This window comes from Acartia tonsa, chromosome 7, assembly GCF_053477335.1.
Source record: "Acartia tonsa isolate MP-2025a chromosome 7, ASM5347733v1, whole genome shotgun sequence".
Taxonomy (NCBI): domain Eukaryota; kingdom Metazoa; phylum Arthropoda; class Copepoda; order Calanoida; family Acartiidae; genus Acartia; species Acartia tonsa.
In genome coordinates, this window is record NC_137266.1 from 10,720,861 (window position 1) to 10,748,627 (window position 27,767).

The 27,767-nt window shown below is 30.5% G+C and overlaps 1 protein-coding gene and 1 long non-coding RNA gene across 4 annotated transcripts in view; one reads left to right on the forward strand and one right to left on the reverse strand.

The window, feature by feature from the left end:
• Window positions 1–425, reverse strand: part of LOC145324158 (uncharacterized) — a 46,728-nt gene extending 46,303 nt beyond the window's left edge. The window contains exon 1 of the mRNA XM_080166785.1: window positions 331–425. Coding sequence (XP_080022911.1) covers window positions 331–424 — 94 coding nt within the window. The 5' untranslated portion in view covers window position 425. The remainder of the gene's footprint in view (window positions 1–330) is intronic.
• A 10,740-nt stretch (window positions 426–11,165) lies between these two features.
• On the forward strand, window positions 11,166–26,942 carry LOC145324802 (uncharacterized). Of its 3 annotated transcripts, XR_013881328.1 has the most exons (14): window positions 11,166–11,277; window positions 12,033–12,100; window positions 13,010–13,095; window positions 13,821–13,958; window positions 14,771–14,956; window positions 15,162–15,258; window positions 15,606–15,735; window positions 21,087–21,368; window positions 23,107–23,176; window positions 23,702–23,754; window positions 24,832–24,905; window positions 25,653–25,862; window positions 26,226–26,363; window positions 26,843–26,942. It is a non-coding gene; the product is annotated as an uncharacterized LOC145324802 (long non-coding RNA). The 3 variants fall into 3 exon arrangements; XR_013881329.1 differs by lacking the exons at window positions 11,166–11,277; window positions 12,033–12,100; window positions 13,010–13,095 and adding an exon at window positions 13,102–13,620; XR_013881330.1 differs by lacking the exons at window positions 11,166–11,277; window positions 12,033–12,100; window positions 13,010–13,095; window positions 26,226–26,363; window positions 26,843–26,942 and adding an exon at window positions 13,102–13,616 and having other exon boundaries at window positions 25,653–26,049.
• Window positions 26,943–27,767: the final 825 nt, after the last annotated feature.

Here is a 27,767-nt window from a genome sequence, read left to right on the forward strand (position 1 = left end):
TCCTACCGTTTCAGTGCTTCGCTTTTATGGATGTTGTCATCCTTGTTTTTTTTATAAGCGGCACCAATATTCTATAAAGCTTTGGTGTCGATTTCCCTCAAAGTGCATTGTCGAGCAAAGAAACCCCTGCCCTCCCCCATTAATGTGAAATAAATTGTAAACACTTGCTTTTTGCTGTAGGCTAAGGTAGGTTATATTGGGTATGGGCCCTTGCAGACATTAGTCATAAAGAAGATTCTCCCTTATATCAATGTAAAAAATAAAGTGAGTGGGTTTTTTTTGTGATCGCTAAGCAATTTGAGAGAAAGCACCTAACCAACCCACACAAACCTGGAGGAAAACTGTATCTCTTATTTTTATCATTTTCCTGCTGGACATCCTCTATAGTGCCAATTATTTCAATTGGTATCTCCCTCTCATCCATTCTATCTGAAAAACATTATAAAATAAAAATTAAGAAAACATTAAAGAGGTATAATCTCTTTCTTGGCAACGCCTCTTAAGGGGCGTTTCGTCGTATTTTCACAATAGTATTTATAGGTTATTTTAGGTTAGGTTAAGTTAAGTTGTTTTAGGTGATTGCCCCGCAGGGTTAGAGCCCCCCGCAGGTGCTAGAAATAGGGGGGGGGGGCTCTAAAGTGTAGCTTCTCTTAGATCCTGGGAAGTTAAAGAAATTTGTACAACTTTTTTTTATAAAGTTATACACTCTCCCCACTTATTTACAACCTTTTCTAATCTATATGGCGAGCTCTTTACCTAAGGGGTTCGTTCTATAACATAAAATAAAATGAGCTTCAAATGATTTTTTTTGCAGTTTTCTTAAAGTTTAAGGAAAATTATGTCCTCTCTCTATCCTAAACTAAACAAGGTATTTTCAGCAAAGGTAAATGTTTTATTTTCAATGTTTATATGTTTATGAAAGAATAATCCTTGGAATTTCAGATGAAAAAGATAAATTTTGTAAAACAGAATACCTCTTTATTATTGATATTTTTTTGAAAAAAGCTAACCCCTAATTATAGACGTTCAAGAGTGGGAAGAAAACATCTAATCTTCCCCCCTCAAAATAAAAAGCTTGGACGTCTTTGCCTCTAATGTCTAAACCCTGGGGGGTTAGGAGAAGAGATGTTTAAATCCTACGATTTCTAAAACCAACCTAACCTCGCCTAAGTTAAAATACAAACACACAAGGAACTTTCTCCTTCCCTTATTTTCAATTTTTAACTTTTTTATTTATATTTCTTGATGCAAAACTAATCATGCATTATTTGCTAAATTAGGACGTTCCTATTCATATACGTACGAATGTGCAGACGGACGGACATAGTCCATTTTGCTGTGAAATCTTTGCCGATAAATTTATGCCTGTTATGAAAATTAGAAAAGTTCAAATATTCTTTTATTTTTAGTTAACCTTAACATTAATATATGTAAACAAATGACAAAAAATAAAGAGGACAATATTTTGCAAAAGCTGCGTAGCCATGTTAAACTATGTATATTTTTGCCCTAATATATAGGATCTCCTTGTAGAGCAGGGATCTAAAGGGATAAGACAATGGCCGATAAATTGATGTACATCCAATAATGATGATACACAAAATTACCCATTCTGTAGATTAAAATTAGTGGTTGAAACATTTGGACACTCAACTTAATTAATCAACCAATCAACCCCAACATTGCTAAGTTAATCAATAAGAAAACGTTATTATAAAACTTTGGGGACTATTGTAATAAACAGCCCAATGTCCCCTCTCTCTCAGGATTCTAACAGAAAAACTCAATTTTAAAGTAGTAGCTCTTCAAATAAAACGTTTTTGACATTTGAATATGTTTTGCCCAAGTTACAGACAATTTGTCGTAGAGCTTTCTTACTCACCTACACTTTTCAAAAGTGGATAGGGATATACTAAATGAAAAAGATAGAATCCAGGTAGACGATTCTGCCTGGCTAGCCTGAAATAAATTTGAACTTTTTAAAGTCCTAAAAGTCATTATGACAGTTGAAAAACCATGTACACAATTTAATTTGAACGTGAATTTTGTAAAAAAATTTACAAGATATATTTGAGGTTTTCAATTCTACACTTTATATTCTTTGTTATAGAATGATGTATAAAAGTAAATTTAAATGATTGCAAATACAGTCATAAATATACAAATATCTTAAAGTTTCTTGTTCATTTAAAAATAAAAATCGTTTTGGGTTGAACATAAAACTGACCTATGCCAACCTAAAGTTGAAGCTGACTTTTTTTTGGAAAATTTATCATATCTCTTAGCATCGCCTTAACACTTCTAATTCCCTTCTTTTTGTGAAACTTCAGAACACAGGTAAAGCATCCAAAAATGCACAATTAAAAAAATGTCAATAAAAACTATCAGTGTGTTACATAAAAATGCAGGAAGGAAGGATATTGTCATCCGAATTATGCTGCTACCCATAAAATTTTATGAAAAAAATCTCTTATTTGTTGGCTTGAAAACTTTGTATACTTGTTAGTTCACACTATTAGTGACCAAAGTTTCCAACCAGTGAATCAGTGTATGGATAATTTTGTTTATCATCATTGGTGATGTATTTGAATTTAACGTCCATTGTCGTATTGTTGTATTACTTTTTTCCAATTTATGGTTTACATTTGAACGGTCGGTCGGTCTCCAAACACGAGTTATATAGTAGATGCGGATTTTTAAAAATAATCGTCAAAATATTTCCAAAACTTCGCTATATTTTGTTATTGACATACTTGTTTTTTGCACAACTTCTACATATTGACAATTTCAAGTTTATTGTAATTTATCTTGTAGCTTGCTTTGGTGACCACCTTACTTAAAAAATAAATAATTACAACTGTCAATATTAGGGATAAAGAGAAAAGTTTGATAAAGGTTCATAAAAGTTTTTTCTGCTTTTATAGTTTTTACTAATCTTTTTATGTGAAGTTATGGGGAAATTAGTTTTTACACAAATGTATATAGATTATGTATATAGATTAATATTTTTGTGAATATTCCCATCACTTATGTGCAACAACAATAATTACTCAATAATTGGTCCGTCGGTAAATCTGACGGAATAATGTGGTTACCTTAGCTTACTTTAACAGATGTTTAAATTTGATTCTTAGGATCATGGAAAGATAACGAAGTAGCGGGTTTCGTCGCATTTTTCACAGTAGCTTTTCTCCTTTTTTTTAGCCATACGATCGAAGCCTATTTCATAACCCTGTGGGGCAATCATTAACATTTACCTAACCTATTAAAAGCTGCTGTTAAAATACGACGAAACCCGCTACTTTGTTTTCTTTCCATTCTCCGATTGTTCTTCTAATCTATGACTTGCTTGGGCCTAGTAAATCAGTAAGGAATTAAAATTAGAAAATTGATTTAGATTTATAAGCTTCGCTACTTATGAATGTTGCCATCATTGTTTGTGTTTAAGACTCTGAAAGCTGTAGCATCCTTGTCAATATAAAATTGCATTTTTATTGCACTGTTTATTGAGGTCATAATTGTCATAATACAAAATCATAAATTCAATTTAATTCATTTATTCTAGAATTAATGAATATGTTTATTTAATAATTGTTAGAAAAAAAAATTGCTTTAAAATGTTAATTTTTCAACTGCTAGATGCATATCTGTCAGTCAAACTTGAGTTCTCCTATTCATACTTATGTCAAATTTATTTAAAATACAGTTACTCAAATATAAAATAAATTTAAAGATTGAAATAATATTTTGAAAATTGTTAGGATAGATGCTAATTTTATAGGGATAAGACAATGACCGATAAATTTATGTACATCCCAAATGATGATATACAAAAGTACCACTACAATAGATTACAATTAGGGGCTTAATCGTCTAGATACTGAACTTATTGAACCAAACAATTAGAATTAAACTGAAGTCCCTAAAGGTGTTAAGCCAACCAATACGAAAACGTTATTATAAAACTTTGAGGACTATTGTAATAAACAGCCTAATGTCCTCTACCTCCTTATATCTTTAAACCAAATAAATAAATAACATTAAGAAATATGTTTTCTTCTTCAAATTACTTAAGTATTAGATTTTATGGATTGCCTAATAAACCACATTAAAATTTCTTACGATTTATTGAAATCTTATTAAACCAAACAACACTCATTTGTAGCGAAGTTAGAAAAATTAAGGACGAGCATGAACAAACAAACAAATTAAGTTGTAGAGCAGATATTATTGTCATAAAAAATATAAAAAATCCCGACACATTTTTGCATTAAATATGCATTGGTCTTTTCCAGCATGACCGACAAACTGACAGACCAAGTAAATTATATATTGTAGACTCATTAATATAGGGAATCTTCACAAAAATTACAGCCGTCTATCTCGAATAGCAGTCAAGAAATTCACGTCTCCCTTCAATGGTTTCTGACAGAGAGATAAAATTCTAAAGTAGCTTCGCTACTAAAAATACACATTATCCATGTTTATTAGAATTTGCATAAATCTAAAAAGCTTGCTATTTAATATTTTGAAGTGCCATGTCAAACTTATATTTATTCCATGGAAAAGGATATATATCCTAAAGGACAAAATAATTATAAAATACAAATAAATAGAGATCTAAAGAGATAAGACAATGGCCGATAAATTGATGTACATTTCTAATAGTGATACACAAATGAAATGTAGCGGATGAAACGTTTGGACACTAAGCTTAATGAACCAACCAATCAAAAGTCCTCAATGTTATTAAGCTAAGTAATAAGAAAGCGTTTTTTATTTAGTGACCACATCTAAGCCGAAATTACTTAGCTATCATGTCTGTCTTAAAAAGCCGCTGTCTTCTACTCAATTTTATTATGTAAAATAGTAAGATGTTTTCTTATTCGTTGGCCTAACAACTCTTGGGACTTTTATTGGATTTTTGTTAGTTTATTGAGTTGATTGTCCAAACGTTCTGTAAATTACTACTAATCTACAGAAGGAGTGTTTCTGTGTAACATCATTAGGGATGTAAATCAATTTATCGGTCATTGTCTAATCCCTTTAGATCCCTGTTTTATTCTGTTAAGATCTTGTAAACGGCTATGGAAAGTCTGGTATCAGAATTTTTGAGTTAAACTTTTTGAAAGAAAATAATTCCTCAGCATAATTTTTATTTTGAAATATGTTAACACATTTGGCAAAAAAAATGATTAATTACTGGCGGCTCCCTTAAAATAAACACCATTAAATGATATTTCAGAAAGATGTCTACAGATGATTAATTGTCTGAATTAATTGCTTCTGCTTTTCAAGCATATTTTTTATTCAATTCATTTAAATATTTTCTAATCATATTAAAAAACCTTAGCAATTAGTCAGTTAAGGATGTTATTGTTCTTGTAAAGTAAAATTTGAAGTCAGTATAATTACAGGGATCTAAAGGGATAAGACAATAGCCAATTATTTGATGTACATACCTAATGACGATGACAAAATCAACTCCTATGTAGATTACAATTAGTGATTGAGACGTTTCGACACTGATCCACTTAATGAACCAACCATTAGAGTAAAAAAATATACAATATGTCAATCAACAAATCAAAATTAAAGAAAAGTCTCCAAAATGGTTGAGCCATAGAATAAGAAAACGTTATTATGAAACTTTTGGGACTAGTGTAATAAACAGCCTAATATATACTCCCTCTCTAGTATAATTAGCATATCCAAAGCCCATTATAGGTTGTTTGTTAAAAAAACTAGATGGTAGACTGATAATAACTTGTAAACAAAGAACAACATTGAATTAAAAACAAGGATGAATAAATGCATGCATAAAAAGATTGCCCACAAAAAATTAGTAACCACATAAAAATTGAACTATAGCAAAAAATGTATTAGATTCAAAGAAACTGCGTAAATATAATGTGTAAAACTTTTCCAGTATGGCTTCGAAACCGATTAATATCCGCAGGATTAGAAACGGTTCTCAGCCATACTTAAATGTATAATATTGTATTACATATAATTTTTTATGAATATAAGTCATAATATAAATTTCAGTTTTGTTAGCCCAGGCTTATATATCATGGTTTTAATCTTATAGTTTTATTCTTTTTTTATCCGCTGAAAGCTGTCTATAAAACGAGGCGATAGATAAATATGTTTGAATAAATGTCTTACATTTTTGGCAGATAAACGCATTACTTACATATTTTGACATTGAACTTTTGCAGGTTTTTAAATCTGTGCAGCATTTTTAAAGTAAATACTACATTAAAAGGATACTATTCAACAATTATTTTTTTTTTAAATTTAAAAATATTGTTTTTTATTTCATAAAACTTTTAATTTTTATATATTTTATATTGTTATTGTGGATAAAGAGTCAGTAGTGTTTTTCTTAACTTTTAGTTGGCTACAATAAAACCATCCAGGGACCCATAGAAAGCTTCCCAGAAAACAAACCTATTTTGATTAAGGTCTTAGAAAAGGAGATCTAAGAAAATAGCCCAAAACCATCCCCAATGAATAATGATGTTTCTTTAAAAAGCTGAATATATTTGACAAGCCATGTCATAGACATTTTAAATCAGACCAAAAATTATCAAAAAAAAGAAAGGCAACTCTAAAATTATATCATAAGTGTTCATTTCAACAAGAGGTGAATGATTAGATAATAAACTTATAGCTTCATTTTTTCTACTTTAATAAGGTGGCGATTACGCCAAATTTAAAATGGATAGGAAAATTCTAACATGCCTAAATTATTGATTAGAGCAATTCGTTACATACATGGTCCCTACAAAAAGTTTTCGCTTTTTAAAAGTGAAAAATAGGAAATAAACTTTAAATTCTGACTTTCCCTTCAACTAAAATAAAGCAAACCTTGTCTGTGTATACTGTAAATATACATAGCTATGTCTGTCATTTACACCTGACCTTCATAGCAGCACAGCTTACATAATAATATCTTATTCAGGGATAAAGAATCTTATTTGTACAAGAAGAGGGGTGGGGTGTGTTAAAAAGCTCCCTCTTAAAGTTTATTTTGTCTCTCATTTTAATTGAATGAAAAAATTAGTTACACAATTGTCTAACTTTTTACATGGCACATATATGCAACTTTGCTTAAAATATTTTTTTTCACCGCCCCAAAAATCCAACCACAAAGAAACATTTTTGTTTTACCTTAGCAAGGCTGTTGACAGGTATAATTGGTACCATAAGTAGGATGGGGGACATTTTACGTACTCCCTCCCTTCCCCCAGAAATAGCGATTATTTGGAGGCCCCCAGGAATAGGGTTAAAGACATTATATATATAAAGGAAGAAATCTTTATTCAAATGTTAATGATTTTAACAATTTAACCACAGATATAATTAAAATTATCTATATAAAAACATTTAGATCTTAAAACATAAAATCCTTTTGTACAATTACTAAATGTGCTTTTTATCTATAAAATGTTTTTCACAAGTGATTTAAGTGTCTTTATGCATATATGTAAAACATATTAAGAATAAATTTTATTTATTTTTTTTTAGATATTGATTTTTATCACTTAAAGCAGATACTCTTAAAGTATCTATTTTGTTTTATTAAAAAAACAAAGATGAATTTAAACTTTGAACATGGAATAAATAAACATACAAAATCTACAAAAAATGTATATAAAGAAAATAGCAAATGATGGGAATTATTTACTTGCTTCATTAGTATAATGAATATGAAGGAAAAAATAAAGGAAGAAGGTCTATTGCCCCTGCACTGGTTTGTATTCAAGTGTTAATATACTTCTTAAAAATCAGCTAATAGCGCCGTAAATATAAACACAGTCAAGTCCCTACAAAAGAACAGAAAGCAATGGAACGAAAAGGGTCTCCACCACTTTGGCCAGTTAGTTGTCTTATACACTTATTCGTTTAACTTGTCATACTTCTCACAATAGCTTATAAATCAATGTAGATTTCAAATGATGATAGTTAAGAATAAAGAAATGGACACTTTTGCAGTAGTAATAATTTGCCGTTCTGAAAAGCTAATAAAGTAATACATGCGCAGAAGGGAAGACACACTTTTTTCAAGAGTTATAATAGGATAAGACAATAGCCGATAAATTGATATACATCCTCAATGATGATACACACATTTATCCCTACTGTATATTACAATAAATGTTTTGGATACTGAAACAACCAGTCCAAATTCAATAAAGGTCCCCAAAGTTGTTAAGCCAACGAATAAGAAAATGTTATCATAAAACATTGAGGACTGGTGTAATAAACAGCCCAATGTCCCCTCCTTCCCTGCTTTATCATACTGGCTAACTATCTGATTAAAAACAAGGTCTTGCGTTTCATTAACCTAATTCCAACATATTTTTGCACTATCCCCTACTCTTTTTTTCATTTTCATTACAGCTCAATTCTTAAAGATTTTCTTTTGTCATACTAAGCCCAGAAAAATTTACTTCTATCTTAATAGAGAAGTAACATGATGTCTGTCTGTGTGCAGAACATGATCTCGCTAACCGCTGAACTGTTATGTTCAGAAAAAGTGTATAACTATTTTTGGGAGATGCTATCACAATTCCCCAATAAAGATCACCCATAGAAAAATTAACTTTTCAAATTAAAAAGTGGAGAGTCTACTTCTCCTCCTAATTATTTGCTTCTAGAGGCCTCTAGTTGCTTAAATCTGAATATTTAAAGGATTAATTCAAGATTCTAGCGATTGAAAAGTGTCATAAAATGACTCAACAAGTCTATATTAGCAAATATTTAATTTACAGTCGTTTTTAGCAGAGCTGTAACTATATTTTTAAAAACTTTTTACATAAACGTCTACACCCTAAATTTAACCCATAGTGAAAGTGGGTCGCCTCCGGGACAAATGCAATCCTTTATCACAGGACTACAATCTCTCACCAATGTCTCCTTTCCAGATCAGCGACGCATTAATCCCTGTTTTGACCAATATATTTAACCTTAGAATGGTGGTATTACTTTACACCGATCCTAAACCCAAATATACTTAAGGGATAGTCTTTTGCTTATAAGCCCTATTCCGAAAATGGTATTAAAACATTACTGATAACTTTATACTGTTATTTTATTCTAAGAATTCTTTTATTCCTAGGTAACTAACTTTGTCAACACCTTTGGACTGGAAGTATCTATTGTGATTACTAGAGCCATGCGAACATGACTACAATATTCCGTTCTGCTGCCTGTATCCCCGTGAGGCGTGAAGTTCTTTGTTAGGTACCTTTGTCAGGTAAGAAAATCACTAGGCTAGCCCCGAACCGATCTTCCAGAGTATTAGCAAAGTAAAACTACCTTTAAGACGTGAACTTATTCAGAGTTCTAATCCGAAAATGTTAAATTGTCCGAAAAGATAACGATCTCCAACTTTCCTATACTTCAGAAGCTGGGGGAGGATCCAGTTGTTAGTACCGGCCGTCAGATAGCGAGCTATCATCAACCGTTGGTAGCCGAGCCACCACCGTATCTTCCCTGTGTTATTCCTATTTAGCCCCGTAGTGACTTGCGACTTGCTGGTACCTAGTACCGCGCTATAGGAGTTCTCTTCAGAAGAAAACTTGGAGATAACTATCCGTCCGGATGCCTAAGCCTTTAGGCCCTAAGAAGGCCCTGTCCTTAAATTTATCTCAATTGACCAACATCAAAATGATATTCTATAATTTATTTAACAAAGTATTATGAATTTATCTAACAAAAACTTTTATTTTTTAGGTGTGTTTTAAATGAAAATCCTAAGTTTGAGCCGCCAGGACCCTCAAGAAAATTCCAAAGCAAGAGAAGGGAGTCTTCCCTTAAATTTTAGAATTTTAAAAAGAGTTTGTGTGATATAATAATTCCGTAAAACGACTGATTGTTTCTCTCTTCCAGGTTTACTTTTATAGGCCTGAAGCCTTAGGAAAAAAGAGAAGCAAAGACGATGACTTTGATTTTTATGTTGATTTTTATGTTTTATAGAAATTGGCGACCTGATTATTAAGATTTTGCATTTAAAAGTGTGTGCATATCTCAACTAAATTACAATATTCATTTCATAAATTAGTAAGATCACATTTTATTTTATTTTACATCAAGAATACATTAAACTATTGGTTTCAAATTAGTTTTTCTAGTAATGTTTTTTCAATGTCCTCTTTAATTTTACAAATTTTCATTCTTTTAATTTAGTTTTTTATCACGAAACCTCTAATTTTATGATTCTTGTGTTGTTTTACTAATGTTAATTTATATTGACAATATTTGCTAATAATTTTTTAGCTGTACTATGACCATTCTATTAAAAGGGTTATTGTCTCTAACATTACATTTTAGGGTCTCAGTTTTATATATCTTATTTCCCCATTTTAATAAATAGGTCTTTATACATGCTTTTTTACTTAAAAATTATATTAAATTGTTTTAAATTTGTCTAATTTTGATAATATTTTTATAGTCTTTTATTTTCATTAGAACAAATACATAATTTAAAGTATGGGTTGGATTTTTCCCCAGTAAAGCTACTCTACAAATTATTCATAGAATCGGTTTAGGGGAAAAGGACGATCCATGTACCCCCCTCAAAAAGAAAAGCTCGATTATAACACGTTCAAGAGGCTAAAAATGACTCGTGTTTCATACAGCCTTGTTTTTGAGGTGTTTTAAATCATAGAATATTATTTGTTTACTATTTTAATAATTTTTTTTTTTGTATTTTTTGGCACAGACGAATTTTTTATATAATATTATGGCTTTAAGACATGATTTTAAGTTATTTTTCAATTAATATCTTTATGTACTACATTAAAAGTTGAAGGCTCTTAAAAACTTATACCAAAACATTAATGTCGTCTTACCTACATTGGTGAGCGCACTAATTTATGGATGCCGCGCTAAAATTTGAGTAGTTCTTATTTACCGCATGGCGACACTGTATAGGTTTTAGACTACAAGCTAAAAACATTTTTTAAACATAAAATAAGGAAATATACGAGTTAAAAGTTGCTTTTTTATGCTCACTTTAAAGTGAGAAATAGTAATAAGAAAAGCTAGATCATTTGTTGCTATAATTTGTCATTTTCCCTAAGAATTGGTGATAAATTTTAATAAGAGCCTTCGTGATATGACAAATATGAAAATCTTAGTTTAATGTAAACATTGTGAATATTTTAGATTTATCTTGCTTTATGTCGGGTGTTGCCATGGTGAAAATGTGCTTAGTTTTGAAATGATAAAGAATTGACTAAAGAAGAAATAAGCACACTATTACTGGTAAACTAAATTTTGTTTATGTTTTTTAAAGCTATAATTTAATGTCTTTTCATGCGTCGACTATTTAGCAAGTTAAACCAAGAGGTTTTCATAGACAATGGACATTCGGCTTCGAAACCGATTAATATCCGCTGTATTTGAACCAGCTCTCACTCATTCTAAAAGTCATGAGATGCATCGTATTACAGACAACTTCCCACGAATATTAAAAAAATTAATACCTTCAGCCCCTAGAGTTCAACAAAACTGGTTTTATACTTATATATTTTCATTTTAATGTAAGAGAAAACCTGTCTATAACACGATGCGATAAAATATTCTTACATCATTATATTATTTGTCTATATATTTTTTATCTCTTAGATATTAATCCACTCCTATCAGGAAGAGTTAAAAAATAGAAAGACATTCCATTAATTAATTATCTTTTATACAAATTTGGTCATTTTATTACTGTTTTATTCGAAAGTTCGTTTTTTAAGGTCATTAATCTTATGCTACGTTTTTATTATATAATATTTAGTCCTTCCTTTATCTCTCACTAAACAGATGTTTTTTAGACTAAATTTTATATGTATTTTTAAAGAAACAATATTTTTAAAATGTTGTTTTCCATAAAATTGCAATCATATTCCTGCATTATGACCTGAACATAATTATTTATCAATGATTGAATTTTATGTGTTTTTTTTTTTTAAAAATTGGATTTATTCTTTTTTGATTAGATCTAAAAATTGAATTTCTTATTTTTTCAGGCCCTTTTGCAGTAGTTTGGCTGTTTTTTGTTCTTGATTGTAGTCGTAGTTTGGGCTCTCAATTTTTGGTAAGTATCAAATTTGTAACTTTTTTATTTTTGACCTTTAAAACACTAGTTTTACTATATTGAACTAATGTCAAGTGGACAAATATGATAGCCTCGTCATATTCATCTCCTTTCTACTAGTTGTACATTATATAACATTATGTGTGTTAAAAAAAAAAATATATGGTCCACATCAACTTCTTGGGAAATTGTTTTAAAGAGCAGCTGGGTTGTTTCAGTTTATTTGTTATGGGCCAAATATTTTTCCAACAATTACTTTTGTTATTTTATTTTATTTCCATATCTAGCTAGTTATAGAGTAGTTTTATTTAAACTGTTATAGTTCTTTTTACGCGTTGGCAAAATTTACATATTTTATTGATTTTATCCTATTTTATAAAGTAGTAAGCCTTTTTTTGTCTGTAGCGAAAGATCTCGCTAACCGCTGAACCGATATGGTTCACCTTTACAATGAAGCTTCTTATATGTCTATGGAAGGTTGTAAACTATTATGGGTGAAAAGACCTCACACATTAATTGCCCCTAGAGGCTTCTAAAGGCGTAACCGCTAGTAGGTATATGAAGTATTTTACATTTATCTCATAGTCGGTTCTAATTTTGTAAAAATTACTTAGATCCTTTCAGATATAAATAATAAACTCTTAAAAAGTCCGTTTATAAAAAAAAATAGCTAAAAACCCGACTATACAGTCAAAAGGACCCTAAAGTTAGTTGCTATTGCATAAATTTCAAGCAATATCATATTCCCAGTTTTGTTCTCACTTATTAGTTTCAATCTCTCGATGTCATGAGTCATCAGAAAGTTCCCAAAATAGGCATTAAATATTGAGAGATTGTCATAGAGTCTTAATTCTTTTATTATTAATACAAGTATAAGTTTCCCTGGTAGCCATACTGTTTTATATTTAGGAGGAATCCAGTCAAATCACCCCACGAAGACTGAGAGAAGGCTTCCCTAACAAGACTAAACTTTAATGATTTTAAAATATGTCAAGGTAAAGTCACGCAACCTATTTCTTCACCACAGAGCAAAAATTAAGTGTCGGAAATAATGTTAATTACTTACAAAACTTAAATTTATACTAAAATGTAATTGTTTAATGCAAAAGCCATTTTTATTTTCAAATTCATTTTTAGCAAAGAATATTTAATTTTGTAGAAAATAAAAATGAGAAAAATATTATCCAATCTATATATGTGATTAACCTATGACGCGCAAAAGGTTCAAATCTCTATATTCGTTGTATCAGTCTAACGTCGCCCGTCGGCCATCTTACTAATAGCAAGGGAAAACAGTCTACATAAAAACTTAAAGAAAATTGTTATTTTTTAGTACAGAATACGCATTTAAATCAATTCAAAGCATTTATAAAAACAATTTGAACTTTTTTATTTCCAATTTTAGTAGTTTTCAACAACTTATTTTGTTTCTTTTAAGAAAAGATTGGTTAAATTAACTATCGTGAAAAAGTTTTCAAAATGTAATATTAAACCTATCCAAATATCACCTAATTATGTAAGTAAGTTTTTCATTCTTTGACTAATGAACCATTGGATTGTTTTAATAAAATGTACTATTCTGAAAAGCCCTAAATCGAAAAAAGACTTTAAAAAGAAATTAACAAAGCAATGCAAACTTTAGTATTTTATTTATGTATTATACTTTATTGTTTTATTCGTAGTTCATTTATAACAACCTAATTTTGTTATTTTATTTTAGGTTGTTTAGAACCGCTGTATTCCACCTGAATAAACGAGTATTGAAAGCTTCCCTGACTGCTCCACTGTCAGCTGTTCATTCTGGGACACCTGCCGCACTGCTACATCTCCAACTAGTGGATTGTGGTACACATACAAAGTAAGTATATCATTGCATGTAATGGGTAAATTATGAATGGGAAATATATATTATTTGAGTGTTTTTCACCTAAATTTTTCAGCTCTCTGTTGTGTTTCCTATCCCTATTTCCCTGATGGTTGAAAAAAGGAAAGTTTTTTAATATTCTTTTACAGGGGAGAAAAAGGTTGATTGAAGATATCGAAACTTTTAAATGCCGTCTTCTTTTTTGAATATTTTTGTTAGGTAAAGATAAAAATGGACCATTTCAAAATATTTGAAGTCTTTAGTAGTTTAGTCTTTAACAGTCATTCGTTGGTTTTTTGTCTCAAGTATGAGACTGATATGGTTCTCCATTTTCGGATCCTAGGAAATTGATGATTACTAGCTGTTTTTTCTGGTGTTATCCTATAATAAAAGAGTTAGAAACCTGAAATAAAATTATTAAATATTATTATTGTTCCAATTAAAGTAGTAGAGTGTGTATCTATCTTAGCTTTACATTTTTTTAAAAACATGGATATCTTGATTTAATTTAGGAGGTGGTGTGGTAGTGTTGTGGTCCAAAAAGCTGTTTTTTCTTCCAATTTTTAAAGATTATTGAGCAAAGAATAAAACGTTTTTTAGATTTATGCACTGCACACCGACGACAACGTGATTAGACACCTTGCCAAGTTTTTTACATCATAAGAGCAACATCCTCTTTCACTTTTAAATTATAGCTTTTTTAATGATACAATAGATATATGGAGTATTAGACCGATACTTAAAAGATTGATTTTTCTAAAATTGTATAGCTATTTTAATATTTTTTAATTGTTCTTATTTTTCAGTTGTTTTGAGAAAGAAGATGAGATTTTTTGGGATTTGTTTGGGCCGCTATTTATCCGCCAAGACAACCTACATGGAGCAGAATGTTCCTGTCCTGGAACAAGGTTCCAAGAAGCGTGGTGTTTGCCGCTATTTGTGGGATGACGATGTAGGAGATCCTTTCTAATTTGGTTTTGTTATTTTATTTGGTAAGTTATAATTCTTTGATGAATTTTTAAGTATCGAACTCATATTTAATATTGGATAAGAGACTGTGTTTCTTCAAAACAACTAATAATTTTATCTTGTTGTTAATTTTAAAATAATGGTGTTTTAATTACAAAGTTTTTTGGTTTTTTACTATTGTCTTATTCATTATTGTCTCATTTTACAATTATTTTTTCTTTGTTTTAGATTATCATGTAGCTGTTTAGCTATTTGTTCTGCCGTTTTCTCACTTATTGGGCTTTGTTGTTGGTGTACAAAATTTACTTAAGATAGCAGTTATGAGGTAATGATATTATCATTTAGACTCAATTTAGATGGGTATTAATTTAAAATATTTTATTTATTCGTAATTTATGAGCTGTATAAGTTTTCATAGAATGATAAAAAAATTGGTTTATATTTATAATGGATTTTATGATGAGAAAAAAAAGTATTCTGAACAAGAGTAGAACAAGAGTGTAGTGCAGATAATTAAATCCTAAGATTTTTAGATGTAATTTTTTAAGTGTGAATGTCTTTTGGCTTATTTTCTGTGTGCTTTTCTTTTTCGAAGAATCCTATCTACTACAGTTTATATTTTGTAGAATATTTTTTAGCTTGATTTAATATTTATTTTTTCTGTTTTTTCAGTCATATCTCCTCGGCTCCCAGTTTTAATACAACAACTGTGGTTCCAACATTGCATTGCTGATCAAGTAACTGGTGAATGTCCGCCCTATATTTGATTGCAGACGGAGTAGCCTGTACACTGATTTTCTAGGTAAGTGTTCCTTTTTGCTTCTATTTTGGTCCTTTAGGGCCTATGGTGCTCCCATCCCTTTTTATAGGATTGTGAAGCTAAAAGAAGACCCCTTAATTATTTTTTTGGGGGATAAGATACATGCATGCTTATTCTTATTTTAGGTGAAGCAAAAAGATTTGGCTTTGTTTAATGTAAGCAGAATATGTGACTGATATTTTTATAATTAGATAGTTATTTGCTTAGCAAAATAACTTCTCCCCCTTTGCAAAAAAAAAATTTGCTCAATTGGAGGGGTTTTAATATAAGTTAGAGATAAATTAGAGAGTGATTTTTATAGCTGCTTTATTTTTCAGTTCACTTTGTTGGGAGTTGGGAGGTTGGTTTATATTTTAAAAACTTAAATTTATTTTGTTAATATCATTTTGTATAAAACATATAAGGCATTATTTTCTGTCTTTCTATAGAGTAATTGACATAAGAGACATTGGCCTTTTGACTTATAGATTTAAGACAAGAGTGAAAGAAAGTGGTAAAGAGAGGGGTCGAGAGAAAGAGAGAAAGAATTAATATCGCTTTTTTGTTTTATACTGATAGCTTTGGTGTTTTGTTTTTATTAAGGAGTGTCGTGTAAGGTGAAAGATCAAGGTGTGTGTAAAAAAAAAATATTGATAAGTAAAGTTTTAGTTTATTTATGTTGATTTTATTTTTATGTTGTGTGAAATGTGCATGTGCCATCCAGCTTGTTTGATATTTTCTTAATTTAGAGTTTTTTGTAAGTTTGTTTTAATAGTGTTGTTTTATTTCAGCTGTTAGCTTTTTAGCTATCCAGGCTAGTGTATGTGTGTAACCGATTTGGTTAGAAGAAAAATAGGCAGCTGATTTCTGCTTTCTCATTTAATTTTTTCTCAGCTAAGTGGGCAGGTGTGTGCTTGTCGCTGTTTAGTCTGGTAGAGTGTACTCTACAGCTAAATAGGCTGTGTGTGTGTGTGCCTAGGCGGCATTAGTTTTGTGTGTCGCTTAGGGGCTTGGTAAAGTGTACTCTACAACTAGCTAGGCTGTGTGTGTGTGTGTGTGCCTAGGTGGCACTGGTTGTGTGTGTAGTTTAGTGGCCTAGCAAAGTGTACTCTACAGCTAACTAGGCTGTGTGTGTGTGTGCCTATTGTTAGATGTTGAATAATGTATTTTAGAGCTATATAGCCTGCGTGTGTGTTCCCCCTAAGTGGCTTGGGAAACAGCTGAGTTGTGGTGTGTAAAATTGCTGCTTTAAAACATATATGTGTAGTTTCCCATTTGTTTTTAAATGACCTTATATTTTTTTGTTCATTTTAAAAGTTTAAAATTTTATGGCTTAGCAATTGTAACTTTTTATGTATAAATTTACAAGAAAGAAGATTTATAAGTGAAGTAAATATTTTAAATGTAGCAAAACAAGGATGACAACATCTATAAATAGCGAAACACAAAAAGGTCATTGATGGTAATATTTACAAGTAGATTTGTAGTGTATTTATTAATTGATTTATTGGGTAAAATAAACACTAAAACTTGTTTTTATTTATATAATGTTGTCTGTCAAAGTAACTTACATAAAGGATGCTCATAACTATGGGAAGAATTATTTTGATCATGATATCTTAAAGAGTTTTAAGACTGGTCCAAAAATACCAAAAATATGGGGGAAAATGTAAAAATTATAGAAATAGCCAAAAACCTGCAAGAAGGAAGTCTGATCGTCATGTCTGTTTTCTTTAAACAACAGGAAATTTTATTTTGCAACTAAAAAAAAATCTGGAAATCGTACCATAAACACTGAGGATATGTAAAGAAATGAAAAAATTACAAAAATAGCTTAAAACCTATTCTATTACGCAAAGATTTTGATTGTTTTTATGCGGACGGAAACGAATTTTTCCAATAATTGTCTATTATTTTGCCAAAAATTGACAGAAAAATTATTCGGCGTTTTTATCTTCCCATTTTAAAGAGAATAAGAAAAAAAATTTATTTTTAAGGCAAATCGATTTAAAAACTGCTTTCAAGAAATGTTAGAAAGTAATTTAAGATTAAGTTGTCCTAAATCTTAGAAATTGTTATTAATTTATCTTAGGCTTGCGTGTGTGTGTTTAAATATTGCAAGTTGTACTTTCAAAATACGCATTATTTAAATTAAAAACTAAAATAATTTTGATGAGGTCTGTTTTCTATCTTGACATGTGTCAACTTTTTTTCAACACTATATTTATGCATTTACACAAAAATTTTAATTATATTATTTCGGAGCAAAGCATTTCCTTAATTTACTATCTATCAGTTTAATAATATTAGAAACCTCAGAAAAGTTTTTATCATATAAAGTTTTTCAAATTTTACCATAAAAATTCAATTTACTTTCCATAAACAATTAATTTCAAAAAATAAACTGCATTTAGAAATATTCTTTGTTTAGGCCAAAAATATACAAAAAAAACTTGCTATTTTATCTACACATCCTAAGAAATACATGTTTCAAAGCATAAAGGCCCTATTCTTTACACAATGATACAACTATTGGCTGCGCCCCTATTAGAATATTCTTAGGGAAAAGCTTAAACTCATATTTAGGTTCTTAAAACCTTTTACAATGCTATAGATGCTTAGTGCTGTAAAAAGTATGAACAATATTTTAATTAGCTTATAGAAGAATGAAAGGTTGTTAATACTTAATCATTTTAGCTTGCCACAATGCTATCTCTTATTTTAACATCGACTACAGCTATGATTTTTATCTCTAACACTACCCAACTATTGTAAAAATTTGGACAGGATTTGCTATAAGACTACTGATATCAATGTGTGAAAAATTAGGAAAAAGTATAAAATTAAGATATTTTTTACAAATCTGAATACAATGTAAACAAGGAGTTTGATACTTTTGCTTGTGATATTTTTCTACCGGGCGCGCGTGACCCCCGTTGTCAAAATCCTTAGCTCAAAAATGTAATGATTTACATTAAAATTATGTATTTTGATGGTGTTGTAGAGTTAGCAACAGTAAGGTGTTTACTGTTTAAGACCAGTGAGTTTCTTCAGGTTAATGCTGTAACAGGTTATGAGATCCGTAGCTTCTTATTAGGTATTTCTGGTATTATGGCTGTTGGTGAATATTCCAGTCCAAGTCAGGTGGAATCTTGCTAGGATACTGTGGATACACATCTGATAAACGTCTGATGACTTGTGTTGTATGATGCAAGGCTGGTTTCTTGATGTATTTGACTGTAGATCTACTGATTTTCAAGCTCAAGAGCAATGGTTGGCTGATTGTTTTTATCAGAATCAGCTACTTTGTTAGGAGCTAGTAGATGATGAATCTGGAACTCAAACTTGGGCATATTTATCCGCTTAGGTATTGACAAGGCTACGACATTTGGTTTTGTGAAAAAAATCAGCAAGAAATCGGTTGCAAAAATATAAAAACTTGTATTCAAATTGGTCTTAAATATCTTTGCAAAAAGGAATTAATAATAGAAAAACTTTTGTAGATTTTATTTGTTTTAACTTTTATTGGGTTTTAAATCTTAAATGTCATATTTTAATTTCGTATTATTGACAAAACTACCCCTCTATCTATAAAAGTTGAAAATCAGAGATAGTGTAGCATGCCAATGTCCTTTTTATCAAAGCTAGGGTTATGTTTTTTAAAATCGGTTTACAGTTAAGAAAAAAAAAATAACTGTCAAACAGTTTACTTTTTGTTTAACAATAGAAATCCACGTAGGAGATTTAAATTTGAGTCTTTGTCAGACAGTTTTAATTGAAATATTTCGCCTTTATTATTTAACAATTTTAACTATATATGGGAGAGAAGTGGGCCAATTGAAGTTACATGGACATTTTATTGTAACCTTGTTTTTTGAGTTTGTTATTGTACTGGAAATTGAATAAAAGTATTGTTTATTTTATAAATTTCTAATTTACTTACATTTGTATAAAAAAAGACATTTAGTTTCAAATCCTTTACATCTAGAAAAAGTTGTCATATTTTGGGGTTATTAAAATTTAAGCAGAGAATTTCGTTTTTTAGTGAAACAAGAATTCTTTTTTCCCTATCTTTGAGATTGTAATTGAAATGATATTAAAGTTTGATAATCCGATGAGAAATCCTTTGTTTTAAGGCTATAAAAGTCCTTTATTTTGCTACACAAAAGGCCTTTATTTAAACATTTTCAATTACATGCTACAAAAAAAAATTAACATTTTATAGGTTCAGGGATAGCAGGATATGTAAAAATTGCTTTGAATCCAATTATTTCCCGATGGATTTTAACCGGTTCTCAGCCATGTTAAAGCTAGTATAGCATCGAATTGTACATAATTTTCAACCAATACTTAATTAAAAATTAATTTAGCAATTTTTCATTTTAATGTCAGCGGGAAACTGTCTATAATACGATGCGACGAATAATATTTTTTCCTAGATTACTATATGAGGTTTGAGGATACTTGGAGATTATTTATTTTGTATTTTTTAGGAAAAAGTATAGGCAGAAAATATTTAAAAATTGCAAGATTATCAATTTAGAGATAGGATAGAGATAACTTTTTAGGGGTTAATTAGCGCTCGCCTAAACTACAAAATTCCCGCTGGGGACATCCAATAAAAGAACTGAAACCTAAAATCATAGTAAAGCCAAAAAAAAGATAAAATCTTTAAGTCTAAAGTGAAACTTAAATCAAATTTATACCAGATAAAGAGCCTAGTCAGTTCAGTCTTATAATGTTGTATAATTTGTAGTTGAAAATTCAAGATAATCAATTTAATGTATTTAAAAGTTTGTAAAAAGTTTAATTAAATGTATGTTTTGGAGCGATTTTTAACACACATGTCTAAAAATCAACACATGTGTTCAGAACTAGGTCACAAACCTCAGAATTTATAAATTCATTTTCATAAAAATTATTAGCTAAAATTAGGCTTATTTTCAGGGATCTTAAGGGATAAGACAATGGACGATATTTTGTTGGAAGTTTAAGGCACATTAACTCATAATTAATGAAAATTGGATTTAATTATACAAGGATCTAAAGGGATAAGACAATGGATGATAAATTTGTTGGACTATTTTGCTACATAAACACATAATTTATGGAAATTGGATTTAGTTAGACTTTTCTTATGGAAATTTTTATTTCTTTTGGGATTAAGTTCATGCTTATTTAATAAGGTCTTGTAATTTTGGATGACACATTTCTGTTAGTAAGTTTTTGCCAATTATTATTTCAAAAGTACGGTGTCATTCTAATTTATTATTGTGTGGTGTTTTCTGATTATTACAAAAAAATTTAATAGCTTATTTATTTATTTGTTACTAATTCTTGTATTTTATTTTTAGGTATCATGCCTGTTCAATATCCTGTGGTTGGAGGATCGAGTTTTTGTTGAAGAAACAGTAGAACTGAAATTGGTTATTTGATTCCTCCCTTGGGACCTCCGCAGATTTTACCGGTTTTTGTCTGCAGATTTGTATCTTTTACCCTGCTGACTGAAAGAAATGTATCTCCGAAGTTAAGGAACCTGTTTTGACTTAGAGATGGGGAGTGGTGCTCGAGCTTAGCCTGCCACATATTTCCAAAAAGAGTGAAGGGCTTGAGGATACTAATGGAGGTATAGGCAGGTAGGAATTTATTGTTTTTTAAGCAAGAAAAATTTATCTCTAGGTTATATGTTTTCTGCAGTTTTGTGGGGAGTTATTTTATAATTTTGATTGTATGTTGCAGCTTGCTACATAACTAGATATGTCTGTACTTGATAAATACTAGAGAGCATATCTGCTCTAAAACTAGAATTGTCGTCTGTAATTATTTTTTAATTTTCTGCTGAATTTGTTCATTTTATTAAGCACACATAATTGCCCTACTTTATAGTTATAATCATGTCTATTCTTGTTCAACTCTTTTTATTATTTTTTCTTGCCTTTTATAAATAAAACATTAAAGTAATGTATATAGAGCAATAAATAGTATATGTAACAACCACCCCTTCTCAAAGACCTTTTACACTACTTTTGGTTGGGTCTTTGAAATAAGCTGAATCATTCAAAAATGTAATTACAGCCGGGTGCTGACAAAAGAACCAAGAGCAAATTGCAAACTAATGTTAACTCAAGGACGCCCAAGCTTTTTACTTAGCATGGGGGTATAATGAGGATTTCTATATGTTCAAGGGGAGTATGGTAAGGTATTTAAAAAAACTTGAGGGGTGTAAGGGACAAATACACCATTACCCCTTTTCTTGGATATCTATGTTTCAGCTATAATGATTTCTGCATTTTGCCTAGTTAATTTCGTTTTTGCATTGTTTAAAATACTGTTCATTTGTTAAAAATTATTTTGAAAATTATCTATTGATCGCTTGAAACTGACAATAAGCCAATAATTGAAATAAGGACATAGTTAATTTGCTACCCCCACAAGGGAGAGCTCAATCATTTATGGGAAAATAATCGAAAACTATGTAAATATAGGCAAAATTTAATTTGGGAACATCTGCAATATATTAGTTCTACATTTGTTGCTAGATGTCTCTAAAAACTTGATAATTTTGATTTGCTACAAAGTAATCACACTATTAGGAAAAATGTCTTATTAATCACAAATAACTAGGTTTAAAAATGCAGTATTGTAAATCGGAAAAGATGATTATGAATATAATGGCAATTTTAGATACTTCACATAAGTTTAGACTGATATGACAATTTTTCACAAAAATTGTCCCTTTCTTTTTCAAAAAGCAGTAATAAGCATTAAACAGCTAAACTTAGAAAGCAAAATTTAATGAAATTATTTTTCGTCTGCAACGCTCTAGGTCTATGCAATTGGAAATCAAATAATATGCTCTTTATACATTTATACTATAAATTTACTAATGAAACTCTGTGTCTCATTGTATAGTTCTAAGAATGGGATCTGGAGATTCTTAAAACGTTTGGATAATGGCTATTTTATACCTTATCTTTTTAGCTAGATAAACCCTAATATAATTTAAAACATTAATTATTTTATTTAGGGTTTTAATTAAACGGTTGCTCGATTTAATTGGCTTAAACTCCGGCTTTGTTTCATGCTTATTCATATCAATCCTGTTGGTTCCGCGTTCAGTCATGGCAATGAGTAATAATCTCTCATTTGACATACTAATGTATGCAATGATAAAAATTAATAAGCCAAATGACGCAAGAGTACTACCAATCACCATACTTGTTAGTAGAACTAACATGATTGTCATGAATTTATTTTGAGAAGGAAAGTCTTCAAGATATTGGAGCCATGATAAAGCCTTTGTGTTTCTGGCCCCATTTTTCATGCACAATGCACTTTTAAAATCTGATTTTTCTTTAATTCTATTGTTTTCAGATATGTCAGTGTTGTAAGAAGACTGTACAGTTTTGCAGTAGTCAATTTTCTGCTCATCTAAATCCTCAGGGTAATTTTCTTTGCTTTTTATTTTACTGATGTTTATCTGTTTGTTTATTTCTTCTTTTTGCCTCAAATTATTTTCTAAATCGACTTTGCCTATTTGTACCTCTGGGCATAGCAATTGTTGAGACAAATTAACAGAAATTTTATTGCTAGATAATTTTTCAATTTTTTGACTTATTTTTTGATCCGTCGCGTTATTAGGGGATTTACTAATATTATCCAATTTTGTGTTAGACACATTTTCTTTTATATTGGTAATTATTGGCGGATTAATTTTATCTATTGGATTATTAACAATAGAGTTTTCTATTATTTTAAAATCATTGTTTATAGACGAACAGTTTGATGTTGAAGTATTAGATGTTTGACTTTCCATTAATATATTTTCTATTAGCTTATTAGTATTATTACTATTTACACTATTTTGGGTATTATTATTGACACTATTTTGGGTAGTCGAACATTCTAGTACTTCAACATTCTTAATTTTTATATTTTCATTTTGATAATCAATATCCGAATTTTTCAGGTTTATCTGAATGGACAAAGAAATGTTGATTTTGGGACCAGATTGATTCTGAGGTGATTTTTTCCCTAGAATAGGGGTGCCGGGTATGTCCCAAGAATCCGTAACTTGTGGTATTTTTATCTGTAATTGTATGTTTTTGCTTTCTTGAGAAATACTCGGCTGCCCTACTAGTTTTTTTCCATTGTTGGCGGGAATTTGCACGCCGACAATGGATGGTATAATCTTGATACACCATAATTTAAGCAGCGTGGGCATTGGTCTTTGGAGGGATTGACATTAGGGAAAGTGAAACACTCCCCACTACCATGGGTGTCAGAATTACACAATAAACAAACTATACTGTTAGCTTTTTCTTTATTCTTTTTATACCACCATTCCATATTTGCTTTTTTAACTGCTTCATCTGGATGTTTTAAACAGTATCTAGAATAGTGAGGCTTTTGGCAATGCTTACAAGTTTTTTCCTTTTCTACTTGGTTTACATTTGCATTTTTTTGTCTGTCTAATTTTCTTTTTCTCTCAATGGCTGAGTTATAAAAGCTTCTGTTATTGCTAAACCAGCTTAAGATTGTCTCTTTAGTAATGTAAGGAACATTGGTGGATGTCAAAAATGCAGATTGCAATAATGGTGGTACCAAATAGGTACATATTTTCTCCCTAAGTTTAGCCATTTGATTTTCATGACTATTGCCTGTTTTTTGCAACATGGCTGCCAAATATACTATTATTTTATTTGGTTTGTCTTCATCTTCAGCAGTGAATCTATAAGTGTAGAATTGTTTCTCATATTGATGTGGGTTGAGTAATTCTGCACCTATGGTAGTTAGGATCGATTTTACAAAATCCTGAGCACTAAGGGCATTAGGATCTATTTCTAGAATATCTAGTTTATTCCTTGATTCTTCATTAAAATAGTGAATGAGAATATTGTTGTAGGAACTATGAGTAAAAGGGATCTCATATTCCTCCAAATATTTAAAAGTGCTAAAAAAAGTGTAATTGTTAGTTTTTTCTCCATATTGGGGTGGGATTTTACCCAATATTTTGACTTGTCTGTGAATACGTTCGTGTTGACAACTGCCCCACACTAAATTATTTGGTATGAGATTAATTATTTTTGCTGTATTTAGGTCAGTGATGGATGTGTTTTCATGAAGGAGAAGTTTAAGTTGCCACATTTGAGATTCAGATAAGATATTTCCAAGTAAGTTATTTTCTTGTCTTGTCTCTCTATTTCTGTTATCTCTATTGGTAGATGGAGTCCTTCTATCTAACTCCGTATCTGAAGAGCTAGAACTAGAGCTAGGACCACTACTGTTACCACGTCTATTCATTCTCCTTGGCATAGAGAAATTCTGTCTGTCTTTATGCCTGTCTTCTTTGTCACTATTGTCTCTTTTATTTTGTCTTTCTTTACTTGACTTAGTTTTGTCTTTATCGTGTTTATAATGATTTTCATGTCTATCATGATGTTGTTCATGGCGTCTTTGGTCCTCATTGCCATGTGGGTTAAGTGGATCATACATTCTGTCAGGCCTTTTTTTAGAATGTTTTTTACTTTTTTGTCTGTCAAAATCCTCACTATAATAGCTAGATTCTGACTCATAACCCGAAAAATCTGAAGTTGGTTTAACTATTTTTTTATTTTGGGGTTTATTTCCATTATTTTCTTGTTTTATTACTTGAATATTTGGCTCATGTTCATGTATGGGAGGAGTGTCCTGTAAATGTATTTGAGGCCTATTTAATATGCGATTTTGTCGCCTATTGCCTAAGACAAGCATTGCTGTTGCTGAGTGAATCTCGGGCCTAACATGAGCACTAGGTATTTCCTCCAGTCTTAGATAATGATTTACTGCATTATTTAATCCAGGTTCATATTCTGGATTATAAGGTGGAGGATTTAATATTTCATCTTCTAATTGATCAATAATAATATCATCCATTTTAGGTTATTGCTGTACTACACATGGAATGAGGCCTAAATCAAAGATAAATGGAGCACCATTGTGCGTGGCCTATGCATTGCTGTACTACACATGGAATGAGGCCTAAATCAAAGATAAATGGAGCACCATTGTGCGTGGCCTATGCTCTGCTGCACTACACATGGAATGATTGTTTGTCAATGAAGAGCTGTGCTTTTATGGATGCTTTACTGGTAAGACTTATTTAGTGGCCTTGCCCTCTCCCTCCTAAAAGGAAAAAGTTAAATCTTACCTGGGTTTATCCGGTAACGGAACCAATTTTATGGGTCGCCTCCGGGTTCCAGGGACAAATGCAATCCTTTATCACAGGACTACAATCTCTCACCAATGTCTCCTTTCCAGATCAGCGACGCATTAATCCCTGTTTTGACCAATATATTTAACCTTAGAATGGTGGTATTACTTTACACCGATCCTAAACCCAAATATACTTAAGGGATAGTCTTTTGCTTATAAGCCCTATTCCGAAAATGGTATTAAAACATTACTGATAACTTTATACTGTTATTTTATTCTAAGAATTCTTTTATTCCTAGGTAACTAACTTTGTCAACACCTTTGGACTGGAAGTATCTATTGTGATTACTAGAGCCATGCGAACATGACTACAATATTCCGTTCTGCTGCCTGTATCCCCGTGAGGCGTGAAGTTCTTTGTTAGGTACCTTTGTCAGGTAAGAAAATCACTAGGCTAGCCCCGAACCGATCTTCCAGAGTATTAGCAAAGTAAAACTACCTTTAAGACGTGAACTTATTCAGAGTTCTAATCCGAAAATGTTAAATTGTCCGAAAAGATAACGATCTCCAACTTTCCTATACTTCAGAAGCTGGGGGAGGATCCAGTTGTTAGTACCGGCCGTCAGATAGCGAGCTATCATCAACCGTTGGTAGCCGAGCCACCACCGTATCTTCCCTGTGTTATTCCTATTTAGCCCCGTAGTGACTTGCGACTTGCTGGTACCTAGTACCGCGCTATAGGAGTTCTCTTCAGAAGAAAACTTGGAGATAACTATCCGTCCGGATGCCTAAGCCTTTAGGCCCTAAGAAGGCCCTGTCCTTAAATTTATCTCAATTGACCAACATCAAAATGATATTCTATAATTTATTTAACAAAGTATTATGAATTTATCTAACAAAAACTTTTATTTTTTAGGTGTGTTTTAAATGAAAATCCTAAGTTTGAGCCGCCAGGACCCTCAAGAAAATTCCAAAGCAAGAGAAGGGAGTCTTCCCTTAAATTTTAGAATTTTAAAATTCCGTAAAACGACTGATTGTTTCTCTCTTCCAGGTTTACTTTTATAGGCCTGAAGCCTTAGGAAAAAAGAGAAGCAAAGACGATGACTTTGATTTTTATGTTGATTTTTATGTTTTATAGAAATTGGCGACCTGATTATTAAGATTTTGCATTTAAAAGTGTGTGCATATCTCAACTAAATTACAATATTCATTTCATAAATTAGTAAGATCACATTTTATTTTATTTTACATCAAGAATACATTAAACTATTGGTTTCAAATTAGTTTTTCTAGTAATGTTTTTTCAATGTCCTCTTTAATTTTACAAATTTTCATTCTTTTAATTTAGTTTTTTATCACGAAACCTCTAATTTTATGATTCTTGTGTTGTTTTACTAATGTTAATTTATATTGACAATATTTGCTAATAATTTTTTAGCTGTACTATGACCATTCTATTAAAAGGGTTATTGTCTCTAACATTACATTTTAGGGTCTCAGTTTTATATATCTTATTTCCCCATTTTAATAAATAGGTCTTTATACATGCTTTTTTACTTAAAAATTATATTAAATTGTTTTAAATTTGTCTAATTTTGATAATATTTTTATAGTCTTTTATTTTCATTAGAACAAATACATAATTTAAAGTATGGGTTGGATTTTTCCCCAGTAAAGCTACTCTACAAATTATTCATAGAATCGGTTTAGGGGAAAAGGACGATCCAAAAGCGACTTTTTTAGACAAAAATATTTTCTAAATCCGAGTTATTTTCGCTTGATTGTATGCGATTTTCGGCCATAAAAAATCATGTATCGTATTATAGAGAATTTTTCCACCA